The following is a 27,372-nucleotide window of genomic DNA, read 5'->3' as shown; positions in this document are numbered from 1 at the left end:
AATTCCCGCTAAAACGCTCAGAACTGTTCCGTTAGTATGATTTATGTCACTAAACCATAGATAAATGTAGAATCCCATTCAGAGTTATCTAATTTTAACAAAAATTACTTCTATTTTATAACTAGTCCCTATATAAACATCAAAATGATAATTTTATGACAAAATATAATATTTTTCCTTAAAAAAACTATGTAGATGCAAATATTTTTCAAAATTCCTGCTAGAACGCTCAAAACTGTTCCGTTGGTATGATTTACGTCATTAAACCCTAGATAAATGTAGAATCCCCTTCAGAGTTATCTAATTTTAATTAAAATCGCTTTCATTTTATAAATGACCCTGTATAAACATTAAATTGATTATTTTAAGATATTATATGACAGATTTCTATGAAGAAACTTTGTAAATGAAAATATTTTTCAAAATTCCCGCTAAAACCTTAGATTTCTCCTATAACTATGATGAAAATCACTAAGACATTGATAAATATCGGACTCTTTCGAAGTTAACCTAATTATAATCAAATGTCATATGTCGAGTAATAAATTATTCAATAAAACCATTGATTTGTTTTTAGAATCGCTTTTATTTTATGCATAGACTCTATATAAACATTAAAATAATAATGTTTTTATCCAATACAACATATTTCAAAATAAAAACAACGTGAATGAAAATATTTTTAAAATATTCTCCTTTTTTATGTAAATACTAACCACACTCTTATTTCATTCCCATTTTAGAAACTTCTCCTTGACATGACAAGCATCATAGAAATACCTTTAGAATATAAAGTAGTACTCTATAGTCGTAAGGAAATACGTAACAATTGTTTACTTATTGTAAATAAGAAATTATTCTACTGAGTTATGTCTATAACAATAAATTATTAATTATTCAACAGTACATCACCCAACCATTGATAAATATCTATATATAAATTTAAATAATAATTTTGTATAAAGTTATGACATATGATCCACGTCATATAACCATAGACAAATGCAAATTCTGTCAAAGTCACCTTTCAATGAATTAAAATGAAACTTTCTATCTAATTATCCAAGAAAATAATAATACTATGGAAAAATATGACAAATTTCGATAGAAATATATTAAGATACAAATATTTTGAAAATTCCCGTTTAAATAATCCGAATTGATTAGTGACCATAATCTACGTCACCGAATTTTCAGATAGACCCTATATTAACTTGAAAATAATAATTCTATGAAGAAATATGACAATTTTCGATAATAAAAAATATTTTTCACAAAATCTTTAATTTTTTCACTATTTACAGTAACTGCAATGATAAAACATAAATAGTTTTATTAAAAAACTTTTTTGTGACATGTTCCTGTACAAACTTTCGAGTGACACTGTACAATAAAGCTTTTTTTAAACGCGAACATCTCCTGTAGTCAGTTTGAATCTATACACTATAATAAACAATTGAAAACATCACTGATTAGAGCCTCCTAAATCACCAAATCTAAATCATTCAGATTTTTTGATAATTTTTGAAATTATGAGTTTTACTTCAAATCTTAAATTTCGTTCTTATGCTACAAATATTGACTACGACAATTAATTTTATTTCCATTGAACTTTGTTTACATAAATCCCACCCTCTGCTTGAGATTAAATTAGACAACCCCGCACATTCTAACTCCCTCTTTTATTTGACATTTCTCTATTGCGCAAACGTCAACACATAGTATTGATCATCCCTTACGTCTATGACTAAGTGGAAATTCTTACCGGAGGTTTCCTCGGTGGAAAAATCGTTGACATAAACGCGATAACATTTTGTTTCTCCGGTGCTCTTATTAATAATCGGGATAAGTGCTACCATTTCGATCATGGCCGAAGAGGGCCCCAAAATGAAACACGTCCAGGGCGGTAAGTTACTTATATTCTATCAATGCGAATTATTTATTGTTAAATGTATATTCAATTATTAGTTTTTTCTTTAAATTATACAATGAAATTCCGTTTTTATGTCTTAATTTGTAGATATTTTCATTGTTTGTTCTTGAACGCATTAATATCGATTAGTTTTTTTACGTCTTACGATTGTTGAATACATAAACTCGAAAATGAATTTATCAATCAATAGTAATTATATTCGATAAGTTATTACCAATATAATCGATCTTTTATTAATCGAATCAATGAATTAAACCAAATTTTCGAATAATTAATTTATTATAATATAGAGGCGTTTGTATTTCAGTGTAGACTGTAATATTTCTTCATAAAAAGTGAACTATAAAATCATCAGCTGTTAAAACAATTTTTTGCACATTACCTTGTTTTATTTAGGGGCATTTACGTCATTACTTACTAACTAAATAACCAGTGTTACCTTCATTTTACTCCAAAAAACGAGATCTATGGTTTATCTTATTGTTTATTCTATGTTCAATGATGTCATTTTCGAAGTTAGATGAAATAAAACATCGTCAAAGTAATTTATAAATAAGTACCAATAAATCAATATTTTCTTTATTTCTGAGAAATAGCACAAATAATTTCTAGTAGTATTTGCCTTTTTAAGTAAATCTTGTACCCACCTATGATCTCGATATCTTTAAAATAAGTCTAAGAAATTCATCTTAACACAATAGTGTAATACAGTAACAATAAACTTTAGTAAACACATATTATGTCAATAATACTAAAAACATACACTTTCAACTATAAAATACTGTGTTTTTATACCTTATTATTTCATTATAATGTTTATAATTCTAATATTTTCATCTTATTTCACAGTAATAAACTTATTTAGAACTATTAACAGCATTTCTGGATTAACGTTAAGATTTATTATATCTAATATAACGTGTACCGGGAATATTATGTCGTAAGCAACTCCGACAATATCTTACTTTGTTTTATAGCGTATTCGGACAAATCGGTAGATCAATAAAATTTTATTTTTTTGAAAATTAACTGTAAATAAGAAATAATACTTAGTAATTGAAACTTAAATAGTGAAAATATTTACGCACATAACAAAGTAACATTAGCCATTTTGATTTATTTTCTATGTTTATTGGATATGACGTTGGAGTAAAGATTTAATGATCTCAATCGAATAGAATATTATTCTGTTTTAAAATAATTATTGATTATTATCGAACCAGTGATCTTGTCAGTCTGCCATGTTGTTTGGCGGGTGAATGTTAGATTGTGTGGGGATATTTTAAATTTTTGCTTAGAATTAATGAAGTATTAAAGGAATAATTGTATCTTAGTGCATAAATACTTAACGTTAAATGTTCTAGTGTAAAACTTTTGTTAGATAACATCAACAAACTAAAACAAATGATGAAATGATTTTTGATATTCCAGTCGGCTATACAACAATTATCGGACTATGTCTTGGCGGTCTCATTTTTGGTTTGCTGATGCTGGCAGTAACTTGGTATTGCTACAAGAGGAAAGTCCTGAACTCTCATAAACGACATGGACCTGATCAACCGTTAGCTTTCCACACTCACAAACGACCGACAGCAGTTAAGAGTCCCGCGGGTTCTACGGGTGGAACTCATTATCTGAAGAAGAGTCCCAGTCCGACTGGTCCTTCTAAAACACCACCAGGGGTAGGTTTTAGAAGACAAATATCAATCTATGATTATTTTCGTGCTTATATATCATATTGAATATGATTTTGGTGTGTCTTTGTGATAGATGTCTACACCTCATACTCCAAGTCCTACTGGAAGCGTAGTTGGACCTTTGGAGAGTGGAGTAATTAATAATCAGATCGATATGAAACCCGTACATGAACCGATTGCTAAAGCCGAAGTCTCGGCGATTTACAATACGGAAAACGAGAAAAATACGTTACCTACTAAGGAAGAAATCGAGGTTAACGAAAAGAATTTACAACAGAACGCTTCTTATTTAGGACAACTTGTTTTCAAACTCAGGTAGGCTATTTTTTTGGAATAATTATTTTTTAACAACACTCTATAACTTTTTTTTTCGGTATAAGTTGAATTATTTTCATTATTTTTTAATGATTATAAAATTTAAACTATTTATAGTGCCAATGGAGTTCTTAATAAATAAATAGCATTTCTAGGTTATGTTCGTGGTTTACATTTAGTTTCTAAACGGTTTTCAATAAAAATTTTCAAAAAAAAATGTATTAATTATCGAATTTTTCGTAATTTTACCCATTTTCACTTATATAAAGTTGCTTTTTTGCTGTTTTTTTCTCGTAAAACAAATTTTTATTCAAAGCTAGTATACACTCATCAATAGGCTTAGGATCTCAATAAAACTCGTCAGTTTAGCGTTTTCGTGGTCATTGAATCAGTGAAACAGATCACCATTAGATTTATATATTTATTCAAATGAAGTAAAAACCTCAAAATTTAAAAAAAGAAGTCGTAGACACGTCACCGTATCATATACATCCATTTTGGCGCGAAAATTGAAAAGTATTATTCTCAAAACCGCATTTATCGACAATTTGATATATACTACAGGGTTAGTTCAAAGTATTTAAATATCTCACGAACCGATAAATGGTATTGCGCTGTTGTCAAATGACCATATTTTCCCCTAAATACTCCGTATATTATCAGTTTATGAATTTTTTTGAAGTTCTTTATAAAAAATTTTCATTTTCACGATTTGTGGTCATGCTTTTAACGAAATCACGGAACTACCTTGTTTCAAGACCACCCTGTAGATGTTTTTAACGCTAAAATCTGCTTATTAGCTAACATCTGTTATTAAATATTCTTCTTCTGGCTTTAAGAGGCTGGAAATGTAAGTTATTTTGTCTACGGATAAACATAGAGGAATTCTTTGACTACTTCAATTGATTTCAAGAGTTGTTAGATGATTCGGGCATAGCAGTAACCCCAATACGCACGGACGTCAAAAAAAATACAAAATTAAATCGGATTCAGTCAAAAAAATTTCCACTATTCACTATGCACGCGTTCGCCCAAAAAACACTTTCACTATTTTCGTTTACTGACCGTCTGGGATCGCGGAGCGCCTCCGCTAGATGTCGCTAAACGAACTCCCCTCGCAGTCGCGGGACTCCTGGCCGTTCGCGAAGTCTCCTTGTGCTGATTGAGTTCACCGGTGTATATATTTGTTCTTTTTGTGAGATATATTTTTGACTAATCGTGTTTGTAGTATATAGTGCAACGTTTTCTTTTTCTTTCTTAGATATAAAAACGACAAGAACGCTTTGATAGTCTCGGTAGTAAGATGTCGAGATTTGCCGGCTAAAGATAGCAGTTTGGGATCGAGCGACCCATACGTAAAATTACAACTTCTGCCCGATAAGCAACATAAAGTGAAAACTCGCGTACTGAGAAACACCAGAAATCCCGTTTACGACGAAGATTTCACTTTTTACGGCATAGGTACGTGCCCTTTTTTCCTTTTTATTTCTCTTAAGGAAAATTACCTCGATGTTATGGGAAAATTCGTGATTTTTCTTCACCGTCTTGTGTATGAATATTTGAAAAACAAAAATTTTAAATTCCTCACATCGAGGAAATTAATATACGAGGCGGAATCTAAAAATACTTTTTGCGTATCTATTTAATCGAGTCGTTCGCACTATTGAACCAGTTCCGGCTTGTTTATCTGCTAATATATAAACGGTTTAGTGTTTACAGTGTTTGTCGCGAAATAAGAATCTTCTGGATGTTGTGATAAGCTAACGAAATGCTTTTCTTGTGACTTTTACCGACTAAAACTTTCCCGAAACGTTTTCTTTCTTCTTCCTGCAGAAGGGGAAATTCTCATGGACTTTCCAAGGTTCAACGTTCACCATATTCAATAGATTTAGCACTTAGGGTTTGTGCTGAATCGTTCCTGCCATTAGGAAAGTCGCTATGGGATAGATGGGAGCCATTTTGAAGGAAATAAAGTGACAGAATTTCCCGTTGTTGTAAATCCACAGTACCCACCACATTTGGCGCTTCTGGCTCTTCCAAAATCACTCCTGACAATGGGAAAACCACGATGGGATGGATGAAAACCATTTTGGGTCTTTGCAAAACATTTCTGATATTGAGAAACCCAAAACAGGCCAAGTTAGAGCCGTTTCGAGAGAAGCCTTTCAGATATGAAAGCATCCACCGTATTTACCAGATTTAGCGCTATCCTGATGTCGGAAAACCCATGAAAGGATATTCAACAGCCATTATGGAAGATAGAAAGTTTCTACGGCAAGTTTTTGGGTGCACGTGTACGGAAAAAAACAGAAATCCAAGTGGAAAGTTTTCTGTGTATGAAGTCCAAAACAATGTCGGTGGAAATCGCCTGGAAAATGATGAAAAATTGAGAGAAATATTATATATAAAGGCTGCTTTCCTCCAAAAATTTTTCTCAGTTTCTTTCTCTGCCAGATTTCCAATTTCTGTTTAGTTTTATTGGTCGTCATCCATGTTGTGACAGGCTTATATCGGCGTGAGCTCTTCTTCTATTCTTCTAAGGTTGCCTGCACAGGTGATTGAATGATTATAATAATTTCACAAATAAACACCATTATCCATATAGGGGATTAAATTTGAATTTTATTTTCAGCTTTCAATCAACTCCAAAATATAACTTTGCATTTCGTCATCCTCAGTTTCGACAGGTACAGTCGGGATGACATAATAGGTGAAGTTTTTTGCGCTTTAAATTCCGTCGATACAGCACAAATCGAAACCCAACAGATGGCGGTATGTCGGGAAATTCAACCGAGAAGTTTGAAGGTTTAGAAATTTTCTAAATACAAATTTAGTTATTGTATTTATCGTTTTTTTCGTTTCTCATAGATTCGATCGCAAGGTAGGGGGGATATTTTGGTGTCTTTATGTTGGCAACCGGCTGCGAACAGATTGACAGTTGTCGTACTGAAGGCGCGTAATTTACCCAAAATGGACGTCACCGGACTCGCGGATCCGTACGTGAAAATTTATCTTCTTTTTAATGGTGAGTTATTATACTTAATTGATTTGGTCCGCTGTAGTTTTGAAGTTTGACGTTCAATTTTAGGTTGACAGTTGACAGCTGTCATACAATTATTCGATATTTCTCACGTTTGTCTTTTTTTTTAATATTCGGTCCACTGTAGTTTTGAAGTTTGACGTTCAATTTTAGGTTGACAGTTGACAGCTGTCATACAATTATTCGATATTTCTCACGTTTGTCTTTTTTTTAATATTCGGTCCACTGTAGTTTTGAAGTTTGACGTTCAATTTTAGGTTGACAGTTGACAGCTGTCATACAATTATTCGATATTTTTCACGTTTTCTTGTAATTGCATGACAGCTGACATACGATTAATGAAAATTTTTCACGTCTTTCTATTTCTTAATCTTCGGTCCATTGTAGTTTTAAAGTTTGACGTTTATTCTTAGGTTGACAGTTGACAGCTGTCGTACAATTAATCGATATTTTTCATGTTTTTTTGTTTTTCTATCTTCGGTCCGCTTTAGTTTTGAAGTTTGACGTTCCATTTTAGTTGACAGTTGACAGCTGTCATACCATTAATCGATATTTTTTACGTTTGTCTTTTTTTTAATCTTCAGTCCACTGTAGTTTTGAAGTTTGACGTTCAATTTTAGGTTGACAGTTGACAGCTGTCATACAATTATTCGATATTTTTTACGTTTGTCTTTTTTTTAATCTTCAGTCCACTGTAGTTTTGAAGTTTGACGTTCAATTTTAGGTTGACAGTTGACAGCTGTCATACAATTATTCGATATTTTTCACGTTTGTCTTTTTTTTAATCTTCGGTCCACTGTAGTTCTAAAGTTTGACGTTCAATTTTAGGTTGACAGTTGACAGCTGTCATACAATTATTCGATATTTTTCACGTTTTTCGTTTTGTTTTTAAATCTTTCGAGTTTTTATAGGTCAACGCATTGCCAAAAAGAAGACCCACGTCAAAAAAAGAACTCTTAGTCCGGTATTCAATGAAAGTTTCGTATTCGATATACCCCAAGCTGGAGAAGGTTTAGAAGGGGTTAATTTAGAATTCTTACTGTTAGATTGGGATCGAGTTACTAAAAATGAGGTAAGAAAATTTACAAAATTTCTCGTTTTCCAATATTTCCAATAATATTTACACTAGCAGAAATTCAAGTGACATAGATGACAGATGACACGAATTATAAGATTAATGACACAGAATAGAAGACGAATGATAGAATCCTTGACATTTTAGACAGTGACGGATTGAATTGTAGGACACCCGATGGATGACAGATGACACGGAATACGAAATTTAGTACATATAATACAAGATGGAAAACACCGAACACATAATAGTTAACAGATGACACGAATTAAAATAAATGACACGGAATACAGGATAATTGACGGAACACTTGAAATATGGGATGATAGGAGGCTACAGACAGTGACAGATTGGATCATAGGACATTTGATGGATGACAGATGACACGGAATATGAAATAATACAAGATCGATAACACGGAACACATGATGGATGACAGAAACACATTAAATATAGAATTATAGAACACAAGATGAAGAGACACGTGATGGATGACATAAAACGTGACAGAATGGATCATAGAATACATAATATGTAATTGGAAATTCAATATAACATGAATGGCATAGAATTAAATCGTAGATCACATGATGAATGACAGATGACATATAATTTGAATGGTATCGAATCGATTAAAGATTAGATCCACGTTGGATGTACCATGACGTCACTACCGCTCGTAATGACGTCGCTTCCGTTCCGAAAACGTCTTTCTTTGTCAGCTGTCAAATTAGATAAAGAAGAAGAAGAATTACAACCCCCAAATACATTATTGTGCTATAGTGTGAAAATTATTCTACACTGAGAAAACGAATTTTTTGGTAAAATAGAAATTTCACGTATTCTTTCAAATGACTGTTGTGTTATAGGTTATAGGAAGGTTGGATTTGGGCGGTCCGAAATGTACAGGGTCGGCTTTACATCATTGGAACGAAGTCTGTAATTCTCCAAGACGCCAAATAGCCGAATGGCATAAACTAAGAGAGTAAAACCATCACCGTTTATATTTAATATTGTATGTTTAAATATTTATCTACAATTTCGTTCGAATCAACTTTGTAAATGAACGGATTCATTTCTTAAATACTTAGATCTAATTTCCCGATCGCCATGTTTAATTTTAGCCGGAAATATCACTTTTAATCATTATTCTATAGTTACGCCGTTGCCAAATTTGATTATAAACATTAGTAATCAAGAAATTTTTGATAGTTTTCATATGATATGGATTGAGGTGAAGTAAACGACTTGACAACACCGCGATGCATGTTTAGACGACTAAGCACTAAATCTCGAGAAAAATAAAACAATATGGCAACAACGCAACAAATATTTGGTTTGGTATCATTTATTAATAGAAAAGAAGAATTTTTAAAGCGTATAAATCACTAAAACTAAAATATCTCTAGTTTAAAGGAAAAATTGTATTGGCAACAACGCGAGACGTATTTCGATCGCTAAATGTCGAGAAAATATTCAAAAATGGCAACAGCGCAATTTTTCTCCGGATCTTAGGTTATGGTATTGATAGAAGTGAAGTAAACGAATCGTAAGATCTCGAGAAAAAATTTGAAAATGGCAACAACGCAAAAAATAATCACGAAAACTACACCGGACCGAGTTGAAGGATGAAGATTTGACTTGGCAACAACGCTAGACGTATTTTAACAGTGAATCATAAAATCTTCAGGAAAAAATCGAATTGGCAACACCGTAGAAAATATTTTGATTCGTAAAATGAAGGCGTTGTCGATGTCATGAGGAAAACGATTCTGTAAATCGGAAATCTTGAATTTCAATCGGCAACTATGTACAATATATTTTTCCTGGGATCTAGGGAAAAACGTTAAATCGACAACAATGTAATAAGTGATTGTTCGTTATAGGAAGATGAACAATCCTCTAGCGTGTAAAATATTTTAACAACCAGAATACACTGATAAAACTGTTTTAAACATACATTACAATAAAATATTTTTTCCAGTGTAGGAATTTGAAGTTGATCTTTCGGTACTTTCCATAGCAAATTTGTCGTTTTCTTTATGCGGTTTTATCATGAATTCACAGCTTTCAGCAATTTCTCAACGAAATAGGAATTGATATATTGTTTGTTTAATTACGAGGGTTGATTCGAATGTTAGCAAAATATTAATCATAGCAGCATTTACATTTCCAAAAAGGCGGTTTTGAAACGAAAAAAACCAACCGCCTTCTCACACATCGTTTCTTTTTCCAGTATTACCACATTATTTTTTTTCTTTTGTTTCTGTTTTACGTAACGCTATTAATTAAGTATTTTTTGCACAATATTGCAACATCGGAATACATCCATCTATTCAAATATACGAAATTTAATTTTGAAAAGAAGCGAAAACTTGATTTTTTAAAATTTTCGTTTCCATTCAAGTCAGCGTTACTAAAAACATAAAACAAAAAAAATGTGCGATTTTTTTTCTTATAAAGCTCTTGTAGATTAGGCACACTGACACTCTTAAATGTACATTGATATTAGTTAGGGTTAAGCGTACAGATAGAGCGAGAATTAGAGCCTGTCGGACATTCATTTTGAGGTTAGAAAATTTTCTATGCATTCCTACTACACTTCAAACATTTTGTCTATGGTTGTTGCAAAATTTTCAAACAACACAAAATAAATAATCTGACACATCTAATTACGAGGTACAGTCAAAAAATATTCGATTTCATTATTCTAAAAGTACTACCCTTATCCTAGTGGCAATCTCTTATTGTTTTTAACCAAATTTTCCATTACCCCCTTGTAAAATTCACATTTTCAACAATTTTTGACAATTTTCGTCTATTTTCTAAATTTTCTCACACCCCCACAACCATTCCCCAAACATATCACAGTGAATCCAATCCTCTTAAGTATCTTCGTTTCAATATGACCATAAATTAACATCTAGTTCAACTTTGTTCGTTCTTTTTGGAGGTACAATTTTTCTCCTGACATTTAGGGGCAATCTACAGGGGATAGATTCAACAGAGGGTCCAGATTCTATTGTGAAGAGGAAGAAACCTTTATTCACATTTTCTCTAAGTGAGACACTACGGAACTCGAAAGCACTACACCTGGGGGGCGTGAAATAGAAGATGAAGATCTCTGGCAGCTAGAGTTAATAATAGGGGAGCTGTAAAAACTGGGTTCTTCAGTATTGCAGTATGAATGGGGGACAGTAGATCTTTGGGTAACGGTGTACGTGGTATCCTAATATGCATATCGGTTGGATATGGATGAAAACCTTGGTACTAACAATGAATCTATTTATTGTAGACCCTTACCCGTTAGATAAGTTGTTGATAAGCCCCCCCGAGTATTCTAAACTACTGTAGTAAGAATGGAACAAAAATGTGTAATTTTGGCATATGTCTGGCAGGCACTGGTTCTTAGTCTAAGCTAAGCCATCAAGAGTGATAGCTATGAATGTAAATAAAATTAATTATATTTCAAAATTCAGCTGAAAATGAAAATATTTTTAGTATATATATTTGAAAATACAGAAGTTCGATCCCCAAAACTTTGCAATTGAGTGAAATGACTGACACCGGCTCGTTATAATTCCAATAATATTAAATTGGGAGTCACTAACCACTGAATTTTGAAAAAAAGTGTTAATATCTAGACCGAAAGTACACCCCGTAGCAAATAGATATTTCTAAAACTAAATTTTAACTGTATTCCTAAAAAACAAAGTAACTGCACTACTGGCTATGTGCCACAACAAACATTGAAATACATCTATCGACAAAATGAATAGCGTTTCATAATTTTCCGCAGAGTTTCGGGGTAATTTTTGTATTAATTATAAATACATTTGAAATTGATATTTATTTATTTCCTATAGGCAAAGTTTCAATTTATTTTTCTATTTTTAAATAAAATAATTTCTCCTTATACAATGGTGATTGGGCACTTTTATAATTTGTTTTGACATAAATAAATTTTTGACAATGACTACCATCGAAATGGACGTTCCAAAAAGAGCGCGAGATTTGAATTGCGCGCCATATTTGGCTGTCAATAATGTCACATGATTATTACGTGACAGATCGAAAGTTGACAGTTGAGTTAGTGACCATTCATAACTGGCGTTGGTCCGGAGGAATAATTTCACCTTTTTCTTCAAAATGGAAGAAGATAATCCAGCAACGAGTCACTGTATGGTTTGCATTATGGTCTGAAGGAATAATTTCACCTTTTTCTTCAAAATGGTAAAAGATAATCCAGCAACGAGTCACTGTATGGTTTGCATTATGGTCTGAAGGAATAATTTCACCTTTTTCTTCGAAAAGGAATAAGATAATCCGAAAACCAGATTTGCGACAATGGAACAAAAATCAACAGCGAGGTTAGGAAGAGGTGGTGCCAGTCCCTTCCAACGGTAATGATCAGTCTCTAGTCGACTATCAGTCCAATGCAGATCATGAAGAAATGGGCTAATGGATAGTGCACAATGACCCTATCGTGAATGAAGACCTCCTGCTTACTTAAGAATGAAAAAAAAAACGAAATTAACCTGAGATGAATGTTTTACGTCAAAAGTTTAGATTTCGGCTCTTTGAAACCTTTGTTCCGGAGGATTTCAGTTAAAAAACATATCAGGATAAAGTAAGTATCAACCATTGTACGAAGGCCGTTTTTTTTTTCAACCTCCGATCTGTCCGTGCAGACGCTACGCGGGCATGCGTTGTAGACGACACATTCCGCCATTCGGACGTCAGTCGGCGTTGTGCTATGACATGTCCGCCATTATTGATGATTGAAGACGGTAGTGCTGCAGAAATTCATCGGAGAATTTGTCGTGTGTATGGGAAAAACTTCATGAGTGATGGTGTTGTGCGTGAATGGCGTCGGAAGTTTAAAGATGGCTGTAATGATGAAGGGGGCCAAGAACGCAAATCTGTCATTTCAGATGACCTGGTTGTCTTTTATTTATAACCTATCAAAAGGTTGAAGAAAAAAACGGCACTCGGTTTAACGTTTTTCTTTTTTTATTATGGTTATCGATGGAAAAACATTAAGGGAAATTGAAGAATCTATTTTTAACAAAACATGGTAGTTTAAGCTTTTTTGTGATTTAGAAATTACGAATCGAACTACATACTTAATACATAATTTTCTTTTTTTGTACGAATTATTTTTTTTTTTTAATGAAAACAATATTTTACTAATATACAGAAGAAATGAAGAAGCGTCACATGTAAAAGGAACTATAAGATCACTACAGAGAAAATAAAATCACTTTATAGTGAAATATTCACAGATATGGAATATAATGAAGGAGAAGGCGAGTCGGAACGAGGCGGAACGAGACAACTAGCTTTAAACTAGTTTAGAAAAAAATCAAAAGACGGAAATGCAGAACGAAATTTTGAAAAATTACACCGAATTGAGATGGAACTCTATCTAAACTCAGTTCTCTATTGATTACCGCCCGATCCGTAGTGTCGAAGGACCACTCCTCTATGCTTTAGAATTAATCGATGTTCCTTTTTCTTTTTTATATATTTCAAAACCGAGAAATTGTGACATTTCTTAGTTTCATTAAAATTTTAGGTAAACTACAAGATTTTTTGATATTAAAGCTACGAAAAGTTTCTTTTTGATCTAAATGTGCGATTGTTGTTTATAAAAATTGATTTTAAATCCGATATTATGGTATGTAAATAAAGTTTAGTAAGTAACGTTGAATTTCATTTATTTTTCCTCACATTTGATACTCATAATACCGGAAAAGGATGATGACGCAACGGTGCAGACATACATACATCTGTCTCCGTCATTTAGACTTGAAATGCGCATGTCCGAAAATGGAGCATACTCACAAACGCAACGGTTACATCCGGGGGTGGTAGCTTTTCCTTACAACAGTCATAACGCTTGCGCACAACGGATCGAGTCTGAACAAATGAGATAGAAGATTTCAGTTGCTGTCAAAATGAGCTGATACCCATTTAAAAATTACCGCCGTGGGGTAAGCAAATGCTTTTGCTGTAAACTTCTGTTCGCAGATTTATTTGTTTCGTGAAGTTATTTGTTGCCTTTTATTTTCAATTTTTTTGCGAAATAGTTTTTTTAAAGAAGCGCGAATCGAATTAATCCCCTTTACTATAAAAAAATTCCTCATCCCACCCAAAATATACCAAACAAATTTCTCTTTTCTTATTAATTATAAAATATTATGAAAAGCAAACTACTTTCATCAAACATGTTATTCAATATAATTCATCTTCTGAAAAAAAATATATAATTCAAGTTAGGTTATTGTGTATATAATGAAATTTAACTAGAATTTCAATATAAAACTTTATTCAGTATTTTAGTTGTGTTCCCAAACTACAATTGTACACTAACATTTAATAGATTCAAATGCTACTTGGATTTTTTTTATTCCACGCACAATTTTCAAATCTTAAAAATTAATTTTGGGTTTTTGTTTCCATTTGAGTTTTCGCGCGTTTCCCTTATTGGCTAATATTCCATTATGGCCGCTTCATGGTTTTTCTCATTGGTCTTACACGGTAACCCAATCTTTGTCACTCTTTTTTATTTGTAATCACGGTCTTACATACTTGTAGCTATAAAACCATTTAGAATGCATAGCAGACATAACCTAACCTAAATTTACCTCTTAACAACAACCGAAGCTTCCTAAACAAAGAAATTTGAAAAATTATAGGTTAATTCATAACAGTGAGTTAAACACTTTTCAAATTGAATAATTGTATGTACTTAAACCAGACATTTAGATTATATACATCCGTGGTTGTAATTAGGGTTGGGCGTTGTTATTCTGCGATTAGTCCATTTATCTCATTGTATGGAAAAAGAAGAAGTTATATACTTTTATAGCTCAAATAACATTTAGAACTATTGATTTAATATAATCCCGAAAGAATGGATTTGAAGCAAAAAGTTATTAAAGAAGAAATTGATGTTCACGATGTTTTCGTTTGGAATATGGATGTAAAACAAGAATTGATTGATGAAGTACATAAGGAAAATTGTGGCATTAAACAAGAAATTACTGATTCAAATATAGTAGTTGGAGAATCTATTGTTGCACCTAAAGTAGAAAGTGGCGATTCTTATGAAGTTTATATACATAATAAAAACAAATTTGAAAATTTAAGAAGAAAAATTGGAACGCGGATTAAATCAAAAGGTGAGTTGTACTCGTAACATTGTTATTGGGAGTCTTTCAGTTTTTTTTGTTAATTATTAAGATTGAGAAAATAATGATTTAACAACAGTATATTAAATTTGCATGATAAATATCTGTATGTAATTCACAAACGAGACATAACCCTAATGTACAATTTGTAATAGAATTTTTTTTCAATTCTTTATACAAATTTCAAATGTTAGAAAGTTTTCTGTTTGCAGGAAAACTCTCAAACTTGAATAATATTGCTGGGATTATAATATGTGAGTTTTGTGGAAATTTATATACAAAACAAATAGAATTCCTTTATCATTTTTCAACTAATCATTGTATAAAACAAAATAAATTACTTTATGAAAAGGAATTTAATCAGAAAATTCTAACTAGGAGGAAAATTCAAAATTTTAAGTCGAAAGTTGAAGATGTAAAACATGAAATTGAAGTAGCCGAACATGATTTGAAAGACGAAATTCAAGATATTGTAGATGAAAATGAGAAATCGAAGAGATTTTTGCAAGTTAACAAAGTAGAAAAGTCGTTCAAATGTGAAATTTGTTCAAAAAGTTTTTCAAAAAACGCTAATTTATATTTACATTTTCGTATTCACACAGGAGAGAAGCCTTACAAATGTGACATTTGTTTGAAAAGTTTTTCAGTGAAGTGTAATTTAAATAAACATTTGGGTACTCACATGGAATGTAAACCGTTTAAATGTGATGTTTGTTCGAAAAGTTTTTCAAAAAACAGTAATTTAAATACACATTTTCGTATTCACACAGGAGAAAAGCCATACAAATGCAATGTTTGTCACAAAAGTTTTTCAGTGAAAAGCAACTTGAACAAACATTTGAGTATTCACAAAGAAGAAAAGAAGAAAATAGAGAAACCGTTTAAGTGCGATATTTGTCGGAAAAGTTTTCCACAAAAAGATAATTTGAATAAACATTTGCGGATTCATACAGGAGAAAAGCCGTTTCAATGTGATATTTGTTTGAAAAATTTTTTAAAGAAAAGTAATTTGAAAACGCACATTCGTATTCACACAGGAGAAAGGCCGTTCAAATGTGATGTTTGTATGAGAACTTTCGCACAGAAAAGTAATTTAAATTTACATTCGTGTAGTAAAACAAGAGAAAACACATTTAAATGCGACATTTGTTTAAAAAGTTTTCCACGAAAATTTGATCTAAATAAACATCTGCTTAGTCACAAAGATGAAAAGCTATTTCAATGTGATATTTGTACGAAATCTTTTTCACATAAACAAACTTTAAATATACATTTTCTTACCCATAGAGGTGAAAAACCATTCAAGTGTGATACTTGTAATAAACAGTTTTCAATGAAATTTAATTTGAATAAACATCTGCTTATTCACAGGGGAGAAAAACCATTCAAATGTGACATTTGTGCAAAAACTTTTTTACATAAAAAAAGTTTACTAAGACATCTTCGTGTTCACACAGGAGAGAAACCATTTAAATGTGAAATTTGTTTTAAAACTTTTGCACAGAAATTTAATTTAAATATACATCCGTGTAATTACAAGGGAGAAAAACCATTCAAATGTGATATTTGTCCAAAATCGTTTTTATGGAAAAGTAAAATAGAAAGACATTTGCTCACCCATACAGGAGAAAAACCATTCGAATGCCATTTATGCGGGAAATCTTTTACTCAAAACGGCAATTTTAACAAGCATCTACGTAGTCATACCGGAGAGAAGCCATTTAAATGTGAAATTTGCTCGAAAACTTTTTCGAATAAAAATAGTTTGAACAACCATTCACGTATTCATATTGGAGGAAAGCCGTTCAAATGTGACTTTTGTAACAAAACTTTTTTATATAAAAGGAGTTTAAATAAACATTCTTGTTATCACAAAGGAGAAAACTCTATAAAAAGTGACACAAATAAATAGTTTTGGTTTTACACATAATTATATATATATATATATATATATATATATATATATATATATATATATATATATATATATATATATATATATATATATATATATATATATATATAGTCCAAAAACTGGAAATAATAAAAACCCTTGTGTTGGAGAATTAAAAAATTAAATAAACTTCTACATGCACCCATTATGCTCGTTATTAAAGCAACCTTTAATTACAAAATGATAAGGAAATAACTATTAATTGGTAGTTAAAGAGCTATCGATATCTTCGCTAGAAAAAGTTAAAAAAAAAAACCTTTTGCTTTCCGTGTGATGTAATAATTCAATAAAGCATACTACAAAGTCGATTTAGAAAATGTAATGGTTTCATTTTCCTTTTGCCAGTTTAAAAAATATTTATAGGCCATAATATGAAATTTTCTTGACTTTTCCGGCAATATATTTAATGAGGCAACCTCAACAGCTCCTCCCGGTTGGGTTAAAGGAAAGTCACTTTCATTTATATATATCCAACATCAAAACACACAAACCTTCGATCGTCGTGTTGGAAATTAAGCACTTAGACAACCTTACCAATTACACCGTTCTGGCTCGATGTAGGTATATAAGCAGCAAAGCCATAATTCGAGGGTGGTAACAAATTAAAAAGTGAAAAATAAATATAGTTTAAATAAACTAAAAAACACTCTTTTAAAGCATATCAAATTAAAAAAGTATTTCATAAACTATATTTATCAAATTGTTTATGGTAAACATGGTACGTTAATAAACGGATTACAACTTGCATATTCCAAGTCGATTATGGCTCAATGTAGATGCTCCGTGCCTTCCAACTGCGGGTCTCGGGTTCGAATTTTATATGGTTCTATTTTTATCCAGTTTTCAATTTCTTATTTCATATAAGAATCGAATAGGTTGTAGATTTATAAATAATTTTCTTGTTGTAAATATGAGATTGTTTTTTTCATATTGAAATTCTTCTTTTATAAAGTTATTATTGTCTTATGTTATATAAGTTAAGCTGTGGTAAAATAGAGACAAAAATTAAATGTTTATTATATTAAACTATCTTTGTTGATTTATTTAGAATGAAATTATAGTTTTGACATTGACAATCCTTCTTCTTTTAAAAGATCGTGATGGACTCTCATACATACATACATTATTATAGACAAAATTTATTACTTAGTAATATAATATATGGTGTAACAGACAAAAATTATTCATAAAATATAGTTTACAACTACTTATACTAATATAAATGAGATATTATCTTTGGTTTCAAATATTTACATTAACGTTAAATAAAGACCTAGCAATGTTTTCAATCTGAATTGCTTAACCTAGTATTTTAGATCATAATACTAAAAAAGAAGAAAATATACTTGTGCATTTGTCTATTATCCCACGCTAAGGCAAGGTTATATTATTTTTTTTATAAAAATACAAATAATTTCGAATGGGATATAATTCATAATGGAAACCCAGCAAAAGATTGTTAAAGAAGAAATTGATACCCACAATGATTTGGATCAGAATATAAATATAAAACAAGAATTGAGTTACGATGAACCTATAACTATTCAAAATATAAATCCTATTAAACAAGAAATTAACGAGGATTTCAACACAATTCCCACGTTTGAAGAATGTATGGTTACAGTTAAAACAGAAAGGGACATATTTGATAATATTGATACATGTGCAAATAACATTAACTTATTTAAATGCTCAAAAGTGAAATGTGGAAGGAAAACGAAATCAAAAGGTGAGTTATCTCATTAATATCTGTCTGTATTACATAAATATTGCTTGTATTATTTTTAGAGTGTTTTATTCAAGAAAACTTGATGATTTTTTTTAATACATCGCTCCATTAATGCAAAGTTAGATTGCTCAATGATTACCTACTTATCATGGTTTAAATTAAACTCTCATTGCTATTAGTGACTGGAATTGTCTTTTCTCGACGAATTGCCCCAAACAGTACATAATTATTTTATAATGAACAAAACCATTAGTCTTAGCTTTAGAATAAGTGGTCTTTTTTGCCAATGAAACTGGCATAGGGAACGACGTGATCCCCTAAAATTTCTTCTATGTATTGGTCCGCGGTTAATTCCGAAGCTCCATTGCACTTGGTTTTGGCTTCCAAAGTCACTTGTTTTTTTATGCAACACTGCGCTTCAGGACTTCTGTAAACTCGTCCTCATCTATTGCTACTATGCAGATACAATCTACTTTCGTCTTAGAACAAAATGAATCCCCATTAACATATTCTCTGGCAAAACGTTAATGGACTGAGGTTAATTTGAGGCCAGTAAATGGCCGTTTTGGCTCAAGGTTAACTGTCTTAAGTTTTCTTCTGACTGTCCAGCCATTCACAGCCTCTCTTCACGTTTCTTTAGGCTCTTGTTGGACATTAATACTGTGTTGTCAATTAGTCAACTCTCAATGATACACACCTTTTTCTTCTGGAATCCGACTTATGTTAAGCACACTGACAACTTTCAAAAGTATAAGTTCAAAAATTTCTGATTCTATAGAGAAATTTAGAATTTTTACATTTTATTTTTTTTGTAGATAAATTAAAAAGTGAAAAACGTGTGAAATTTCATACTTTTGCTGGAATTATAACTTGTGAATTTTGTGGAAATTTATACACCAAACGAAAAGAATTCGTTTCTCACTTTTCTACAAATCATTTTATGAAACAGAAGAAATTTCAACGGAAAAAAATAAATTGCATAAAAAGTGAAAGAAATTATCTCATCATTCCTAGAAATCAAGATGGAGATGTGAAAAATGAAATTGATATACTTGAACATGATTTGAAACCGGAATTGAAAAATGAAAGTCGGAAAATTCCATATTTCCTCAAACGAAAAAGAGAAAAAAAATTCAAATGCGACATTTGTTTGAAAAAGTTTCGTCAAAAAGTAAGTTTAAACATACACATGCGTATCCACACAGGAGAAAAGCCGTACAAATGTGATTTTTGTTCAAAAACGTTTGCTCAGAAAAATAATTTGAATACACATCTGTTGAATCACACCGGCGAAAAACCATTCAAATGCAAAATTTGTTCAAAGACTTTTCCATTGAAAATGAGTTTCAACATACATATGCGTATACATACTGGAGAAAAGCCGTTCAAATGTGATATTTGTTCGAAAACATTTGCTCAGAAAAATAATTTAAACGCACATTTAAATAGTCATATAGGGGAAAAACCATTCAAATGTTGTATTTGTAAGAAATCTTTCAAACAGAAAAGTTGTTTAAGAAAACATTTGCATATTCACACAGGTGAAAAGCCATTCAAATGCGACGTTTGTTTGAAAGATTTTTCAAGGAAAATCAGTTTAAACAGACATATGCGTATCCACACTGGGGAAAAACCATTCATATGTGATGTATGTATGAAACGTTTTTCACAGAAATGCGATTTGAATAAACATTTTTATGTACACACAGGAGAAAAACCATACAAATGTCACATTTGCTTGAAAGCTTTCTCACAAAAAAATACTTTAACGTTACATTCGCAAATTCATACAGAAGGAAATAGACACAAATGCGACATTTGTTTGAAAACTTTTCCTCTGAAAATGAGTTTGAACAGACATATTCGTATCCATACAGGTGAAAAACCATTCGAATGTGACATTTGTTTAAAATGTTTTTCACAAAAATGCGATTTAAATAAACATCTTCTCATTCACACTGGAGAAAAACCATACAAATGTGAAATTTGTGAGAAAACTTTTTCTCAAAAAAGCAATTTAAATATACACACGCAAATTCATACAGATGAAAAGCGATATAAATGTGACATTTGCTTTAAAACTTTCCCCCTGAAATCAACTTTTGATACACATTTGCGCATTCACACGGGAGATATGCCATTCAAATGCGAAATCTGTTTAAAAAGTTTTTTACAGAAAGAAAGTTTGAATATACATACATTCAGTCACACTGGGGAGAAACCATTCAAATGTGATGTTTGTTTGAAAACATTCACACAGAAAAGATCATTAACAAAACATTCATATATACACACAGGTGATAAGCCATTCAAATGCGACATTTGTTTAAAAACTTATTCATGGAAGAGAAGTTTAAATAGACATATGAGAAATCATACAGGTGAAAATCCATTTCAATGTGACACTTTTTCACAGAAAAACAATTCGAATGCACATTTGGGTTATTTTGATAAATTTAACACAAATTAACATCCCTTTATACAAGAACATTCAATTAATGCCTCATAATATTAGTTTTATTATTTATTTCTTAAGTTATGTAACTTACAGCTGCTGTAACATTATCAAAAATAAATCTTTATGGATCTTTTTTTACAATTTTTCTTCAATCGCTTTGGTTCAGTGTTTACACCAATACCTATGAGTTTAACCCTTTTGCTCTGGGCTGTTGAAATGAAATGCTAGATTGAATTGAATTGAATTTGAAAAAAAAAGGTAATTTCTTGAATAATATCAACTGGGTTTTCGGCGTCGTCAAATTTGATGTGATTTTCATGTTCTGATTTAAACAAATCTTTTTAATTTAGTTTCCAATTACTTACTCAGGTTGACATAATTTATGGTTTTGTAGTGTTTGTTAAATTGGAACATGGAAATCACAACAAAATTAACCTCCCTACGGCAGACTATTTTATAAAAACAATAGTTGCTTTCCATTTATCACAAAATTCCGATTATTCTCACCTGTGATGTCGTAATTCAATTCAATGCATGTTCCTTTTTAGTATTAGAACTAAGACCTTACTGAGTTTTTACCCACAAGCTTGTGGACCGTGTGCTTTAATGAATTTTGTGAACTCTGATTGAAATTGGGGTTGAGAACGTCACATTGTCAGATTTTTTTCATCAAAATAAGCAAATAAGTGGACAATACAAAATTATTGGAAACAGTGATTGATGTAAATAATCTGTATCAACTCACTTGTATTCAGTTAGCAGTATTAGAAAGTAAGATACTCACATAAGTGAGTGTCTTAGTTCATTTTAATGTAAATGGAAAGTTAATAAAGGATGTTTGGAAAAAATTTAACCAACATATAAATCAAAATTCTTCTTCTATTTTTTCGCCTAGATTGAATCGTTTGAACTACCAGTTGTAGATTTTAGCTCATAGACACATTAATACCAAGAAGTGTATTAATTTTATTAAGATTGTCTATTCTACAAAAATTAAATTATAAAACTTTTAAATTTGAATTAGTTTTACTTAAAAAAGTCTCTATACATTTGGTACAACGAAATTCTAATTTGAAAACAAAAGAAATTTCAATAGAAAAAATGAAGAAGAACATAACTCTTTGAACATTTCGTATATATTTATGAATTCGACTTTTGGTAATAATATAAGAGGGCTTTTTTCGAAACTATTTATAAGGAACATTAAATACCTTCAAAAAAAATAAACCTTAATGTTAAAATCCACTAAATGATATCAATTTGTGTTACATCATTCAAAATAATAGAGTTAATATTAAAGATACAGAGAACAACATGAAAGTGGGATTGTAATATTGGAAGAAAAAGAAAGCATTCGTTTATCACTCTTTATTTCTATATACTCACTTCTTATTGGTGTTTTGTGCATAGAATTAATATTCAAAATCCAATCAATCAAAGGAGAGTAGAGTGAATGGTATATAGATTTTCCTGATTTGGCTTCACTTTAACAAGCTTCCAAACAATGATCTTTGTACTTGTAATATTGACTCTATGTTTTAAACAAAAGAATATGTAACACATTTTATACTATATTGATCTAATATTTAAATATTCACTCCTATTCTTCAATAAAAAAATTTAAAATTCATAGTTTTTCTTTTATTTGGTACAAATTTGAAATTCATTTATATTATGGGTTTCTCTCTTGGATGGTTACGTAAATGTTTGGTTAAATAAGTTTTATCTCCAAATGATTTAAAACAAATTTCACATTTATACGGTTTTTCTCCTGTGTGACTACGTGAATGCGTTAAGAGTTGGCATTTCCTCAGAAAAGATTTCAAACAAATATCACACTGAAAAGGCTTTTCTCTCACTTCTCTGTGACTGAATGAATGATCCTTTAAATATCTTTTTTCGGAAAATGTTTTCAAACAAATATCACATCGGAATGGCTTCTCTCCCGTGTGTCCATGTAAATGTCTCTTGAAGTCCCCTTTCTGACTAAGCGATTTCCCACATAAGTGGCATTTAAATAGTTTTTCTCGCCCATGAATGAGTAAATGTCTTTTTAATTCACTCATCCATAAAAACGATACGGAACAAATATCACATTTGATTGGTTTTTTTCCAGTATGAGTGAGTGAATGTCTTCTGAAACCACTCCTACTCGAAAACGATTTCAAACAAATATCACATTTGAACGATTTTTCTCCTGTGCGTAAATGTTCGTTTTCGATGTTATCGTGCTCTATTTTAACCTCATGAAAGGTGTCTTCCTTTGTTACATCTGCAATCATAGGTTCTTCTAGTACTTGAACTGGATTCAGGTCATAATTTATTTCCCGTTTAATGTGATGTTTACTACCATCAATTACATTTTGAAAAGCAGGCACTTCGTCTATTAATTCTTGTTTAACGTTCATATTACAAACAAAATCATCGTGGATATCGATTTCTTCCTTAACTACGTTTTGCTCCATATTTGTTTCATTTACATTATAAGAAAATTCTTTCACTTAAAAAGTCATATTCTTCTTCTTTAACTTGTCGTATGTTTAATTCTAATGGATTATATGACATATTTGTATGTATTTAAATTGATGACTATTAATATCGAAATTATTCTTAACAAAATATAACGCTATATGGTTTTTAAAATATCAATTTATTAGATTAAATCATAATTTTTATTTTTCTATGTACTGAAATTTTATTTATGTGACTTGTTTAACTAGCTAATAGAGTTCACAATAAAGAAACGGAAGAAGAATAAATTATTAGTTTTGGGGATTATTTTCTTATTTTCCTACAATTTTTTTGTTCACGCGTAATTGAAAATGAATTTGATAGGGTAGAAATATCCACGATAATTTTATATTTAATATGAATAATACAAAAAAAATGACCGATGACTCAAATAAGGTTAGAAATATTAATTCTGTTAATGTAGTTGAAACGAAAAGAAACATTTTCTATCAACACAATGTTATTAGAAACAAACTCAAACATTCAAAAATTAATTGTGGGAATGAAACAAAATCACCAGGTGAGTTGAATTGATAAATAGCTACATATGTTTGCATTTTTTTTAACTATAAATTGGTAAAATTGTAAATTTCTTATTTATAGTATCTCCCTTGCAGCAATATATGCTATGTGTTAAATTTCCAAATTATACAGTAGGGGGTAAAAAACTTCTCATGACAGATTTATATTTTGATCTACAGATTACAATCATGTTAATTAAATACTGAGAAACAAATTGAATTTTTGGGAGAAGTTACAAAAAAAATGATCTAACATTAGTCGAGCATTTTATTATACAGCCCTTAACAAGCCTATAATTCTTCACCTATGATAATGTTTTGCTGAAAACTCGATTTTTCCCTCTCGTCCAACAATGGAAAAAAAATTGTTTATATCATTGAACAACAGAGCATTTAATTATGGAAGCATTCTACTTCAATAATATATCGATTTTGTACATATTGAGCATTTTTCTAAAGTTAGCAGAACAGCTAATTTCTCAAAAACTATCACAGCTGAAAATTTTGTAATATGGCACTTAATTTTTCACGTTTTTTTGTCTCCGCTAACTTTAGTGACATAATCATGTTTGTATCATGTAGTAGGTAGCACAATTTCGAAAAATTAATTCCAATTGTCTTGAAACTTACAGGACTACTTCGAAATGGAAAATTTATTGAACCCAATTCTAAGGGGTTAATGATATGTGTATATTGTGGGAATTTATACATTAAACAAGTAGAATTTCTATATCACGTTTCAAAAAATCATTGCATAAAAAGAAATAAGATTAAACTTCACCATAAAAGTGAAAATGATACTTGTATAATGGAAAACATTGATGTGAAAGATGAAATTGAAATAGTTGAACATGAATTGAAAGTAGAGTTGCAAGAAACCACGAATCAGTTCGATTCAACTGATAATTTAAGCTTAAATGTACACGAGGAAGGAAGTAGTTCAAATATGTGTTCTGAAACTGATTTGGAATTAAAAAGACAATCATTCAAATGTGTTATTTGTATGAAATATTTTCTGTATAAAATTAGTTTGAACAAGCATTTGGTTATGCCATTCAAATGCGACGGTTGTTCAAAAACTTTATCGCAAAATGGTGGTTTAACTACACGTATTCACACTGGAGAGAAGCCGTTTAAATGCGAGATTTGTTTGAAATCGTTTTCTTACAAATGTAATTTTAATGTGCATATGCGTAGTCACACAGACGAACAGCCTTTCAAATGCGACCTTTGTTTGAAAACATTTTCCCATAAAAGTAAATTGAATACGCATGCGCGTAGTCACACAGGGGAAAAGCCTTTCAAATGTGATATTTGTTTGGCAACTTTTTCCCAAAAAGGTAATTTAAATATGCATATATTCACACATACAGGAGAAAAGCCATTCGAATGTGTTATTTGTATGAAATCATTTCCTTATAAAATTAGTTTGAAGGATCATATGCGTAGTCATACAGGAGAAAAGCCGTTCAAATGTGACTTTTGCTTGCAAACTTTTCCTCTGAAAATAACTTTGATCAGACATGTTCGTACCCATACAGGTGAAAAACCTTATAAATGTGACGTTTGTTCAAAATGTTTCGCGCAAAAAAGTGATTTAAATAAACATGTTCTAATTCACACAGGAAAAAAACCATACAAATGTGAAATTTGTGAGAAAACTTTTTCTCAAAAAAGCAATTTGAATATACACACGCAAATTCATAAGGATGAAAAGCGATATAAATGTGAAAAATGTTTAAAAACTTTTCTGGTGAAATCAACTTTTGATACACATTTGCGCATTCATACAGGAGATATGCCATTCAAATGTCAAATCTGTTTAAAACGTTTTTCACGTAAAGAAAGTTTGAATCTACATACATTCAGTCACACAGGGGACAAACCATTCAAATGTGATGTTTGTTTGAAAACTTTCACACAGAAAAGATCATTAACAAAACATTCATATATACACACAGGTGATAAGCCGTTCAAATGCGACATTTGTTTAAAAACTTATTCGTGGAAAAGAAGTTTAAATAGACATATGCGAAATCATACAGATGAAAAATGTGACACTTTTTCGCAATAAAACAATTCGAATGCACATTCATAATGAGTTATTAGGTTAGGTTGAACCTCAAATATAAACACGATATTTGACCTATACTGTACAGAAATATGATAGGGGATGGTATTTTTGTACAGTATTTGAAATCGAAATGACTTTATACAGTATTTGTTATTATTAAAAACTATACACAGAACAATATCGGAAACTACATATCACACGGCCTTAAGATTTCTTGGTTAACAACACTCACATAAATTACAAATTATAATAAAACAATATTTTCATTAAAAATATGTATAAAAACTACAATGTTAATACGAAACATTGGTTATTTAAATCATTTTTTATTCAGGTATGAAAAATGTAATTCGTAATACTTTGTAACGTTTTATTTTGCAAAATATACTCATTTCAAAGTAATTCGAAATTTTAATTGTGTAAATTATATCACAACAACCTTTATGATAAAAATCTTACTACAAAAAACAAGTTTAACTGATTTCATTGTTTATCCATATAAATCGACAATCATCTCCTAAGAGTTACACTTGCATATTGAAATTGACAGATGTCCGATTCTCAATGTAACCAACACAACATTCGGAAAAGTAAAATTATCTTCAAACATAGATAAAATTTGAAAAAAGAACGTACACTTCATAAATCATATATGCTGATTATGCATCATATTCGGACAATCACGATCACTAGATTAAAAACTGAACAAATTGATAGGGACATAGTCTTATCCATGTTTATAAATAAACGAGGGTTATATGATAAGTATTAACAATTCAGTGATTTCGTTTAATTTTAAAGATGAAATGTCTTCATGTATGGTTATCTATGACGATTGTTCAAACCTTCTGGAAATCTGAAGCACTATA

At 30.7% G+C, this 27,372-nt stretch overlaps 4 protein-coding genes across 4 annotated transcripts; 3 read left to right on the top strand and 1 right to left on the bottom strand.

The window, feature by feature from the left end:
* The first annotated feature begins 1,713 nt into the window (after nucleotides 1-1,713).
* Nucleotides 1,714-9,144, top strand: LOC130895198 (synaptotagmin-11). The gene is made up of 8 exons (XM_057802383.1): nucleotides 1,714-1,906; nucleotides 3,365-3,615; nucleotides 3,704-3,945; nucleotides 5,207-5,406; nucleotides 6,578-6,750; nucleotides 6,814-6,970; nucleotides 7,897-8,057; nucleotides 8,930-9,144. Exons 1-8 carry the CDS (start codon nucleotides 1,867-1,869, stop codon nucleotides 9,047-9,049), a joined length of 1,344 nt encoding a protein of 447 aa, XP_057658366.1. The 5' UTR covers nucleotides 1,714-1,866; the 3' UTR covers nucleotides 9,050-9,144.
* A 5,530-nt stretch (nucleotides 9,145-14,674) lies between these two features.
* Nucleotides 14,675-21,409, top strand: LOC130895832 (zinc finger protein 91-like). The gene is made up of 5 exons (XM_057803383.1): nucleotides 14,675-15,247; nucleotides 15,469-17,167; nucleotides 17,967-18,017; nucleotides 18,647-18,939; nucleotides 19,755-21,409. Exons 1-5 carry the CDS (start codon nucleotides 14,980-14,982, stop codon nucleotides 21,407-21,409), a joined length of 3,966 nt encoding a protein of 1,321 aa, XP_057659366.1. The 5' UTR covers nucleotides 14,675-14,979.
* A 1,607-nt stretch (nucleotides 21,410-23,016) lies between these two features.
* On the bottom strand, nucleotides 23,017-24,028 carry LOC130895993 (zinc finger protein 782-like). The gene has a single exon (XM_057803699.1). It carries the CDS (start codon nucleotides 23,860-23,862, stop codon nucleotides 23,065-23,067), a length of 798 nt encoding a protein of 265 aa, XP_057659682.1. The 5' UTR covers nucleotides 23,863-24,028; the 3' UTR covers nucleotides 23,017-23,064.
* Nucleotides 24,029-24,158: 130 nt separating this feature from the next.
* LOC130895986 (zinc finger protein OZF-like) lies at nucleotides 24,159-26,905 on the top strand. The gene is made up of 2 exons (XM_057803692.1): nucleotides 24,159-24,428; nucleotides 25,062-26,905. The coding sequence occupies exons 1-2, from the start codon at nucleotides 24,266-24,268 to the stop codon at nucleotides 26,501-26,503; spliced, it is 1,605 nt and encodes a 534-aa protein (XP_057659675.1). The 5' UTR covers nucleotides 24,159-24,265; the 3' UTR covers nucleotides 26,504-26,905.
* Nucleotides 26,906-27,372: the final 467 nt, after the last annotated feature.

The sequence above is a fragment of the Diorhabda carinulata genome, chromosome 6 (genome assembly GCF_026250575.1).
Source record: "Diorhabda carinulata isolate Delta chromosome 6, icDioCari1.1, whole genome shotgun sequence".
Classification (NCBI taxonomy): Eukaryota; Metazoa; Arthropoda; class Insecta; order Coleoptera; family Chrysomelidae; genus Diorhabda; species Diorhabda carinulata.
Note: the sequence above shows the minus strand (reverse complement) of the source record. Positions and strands in the feature narration are given on the sequence as shown.

Coding starts and splice junctions, on each gene's coding strand:
- LOC130895832 (XM_057803383.1), top strand. CDS start 14,980: ATGGATTTGAAGCAAAAAGTTATTAAAGAAGAAATTGATGTTCACGAT. Junction 15,248..15,468: donor AACGCGGATTAAATCAAAAG/GTGAGTTGTACT, acceptor TTCTGTTTGCAG/GAAAACTCTCAAACTTGAAT. Junction 18,018..18,646: donor CTTCCAACTGCGGGTCTCGG/GTTCGAATTTTA, acceptor GATATAATTCAT/AATGGAAACCCAGCAAAAGA.
- LOC130895986 (XM_057803692.1), top strand. CDS start 24,266: ATGAATAATACAAAAAAAATGACCGATGACTCAAATAAGGTTAGAAAT. Junction 24,429..25,061: donor GAATGAAACAAAATCACCAG/GTGAGTTGAATT, acceptor TGAAACTTACAG/GACTACTTCGAAATGGAAAA.
- LOC130895993 (XM_057803699.1), bottom strand. CDS start 23,862: ATGGAGCAAAACGTAGTTAAGGAAGAAATCGATATCCACGATGATTTT.
- LOC130895198 (XM_057802383.1), top strand. CDS start 1,867: ATGGCCGAAGAGGGCCCCAAAATGAAACACGTCCAGGGCG. Junction 5,407..6,577: donor TTTCACTTTTTACGGCATAG/GTACGTGCCCTT, acceptor TTTTATTTTCAG/CTTTCAATCAACTCCAAAAT. Junction 6,751..6,813: donor TTCAACCGAGAAGTTTGAAG/GTTTAGAAATTT, acceptor CGTTTCTCATAG/ATTCGATCGCAAGGTAGGGG.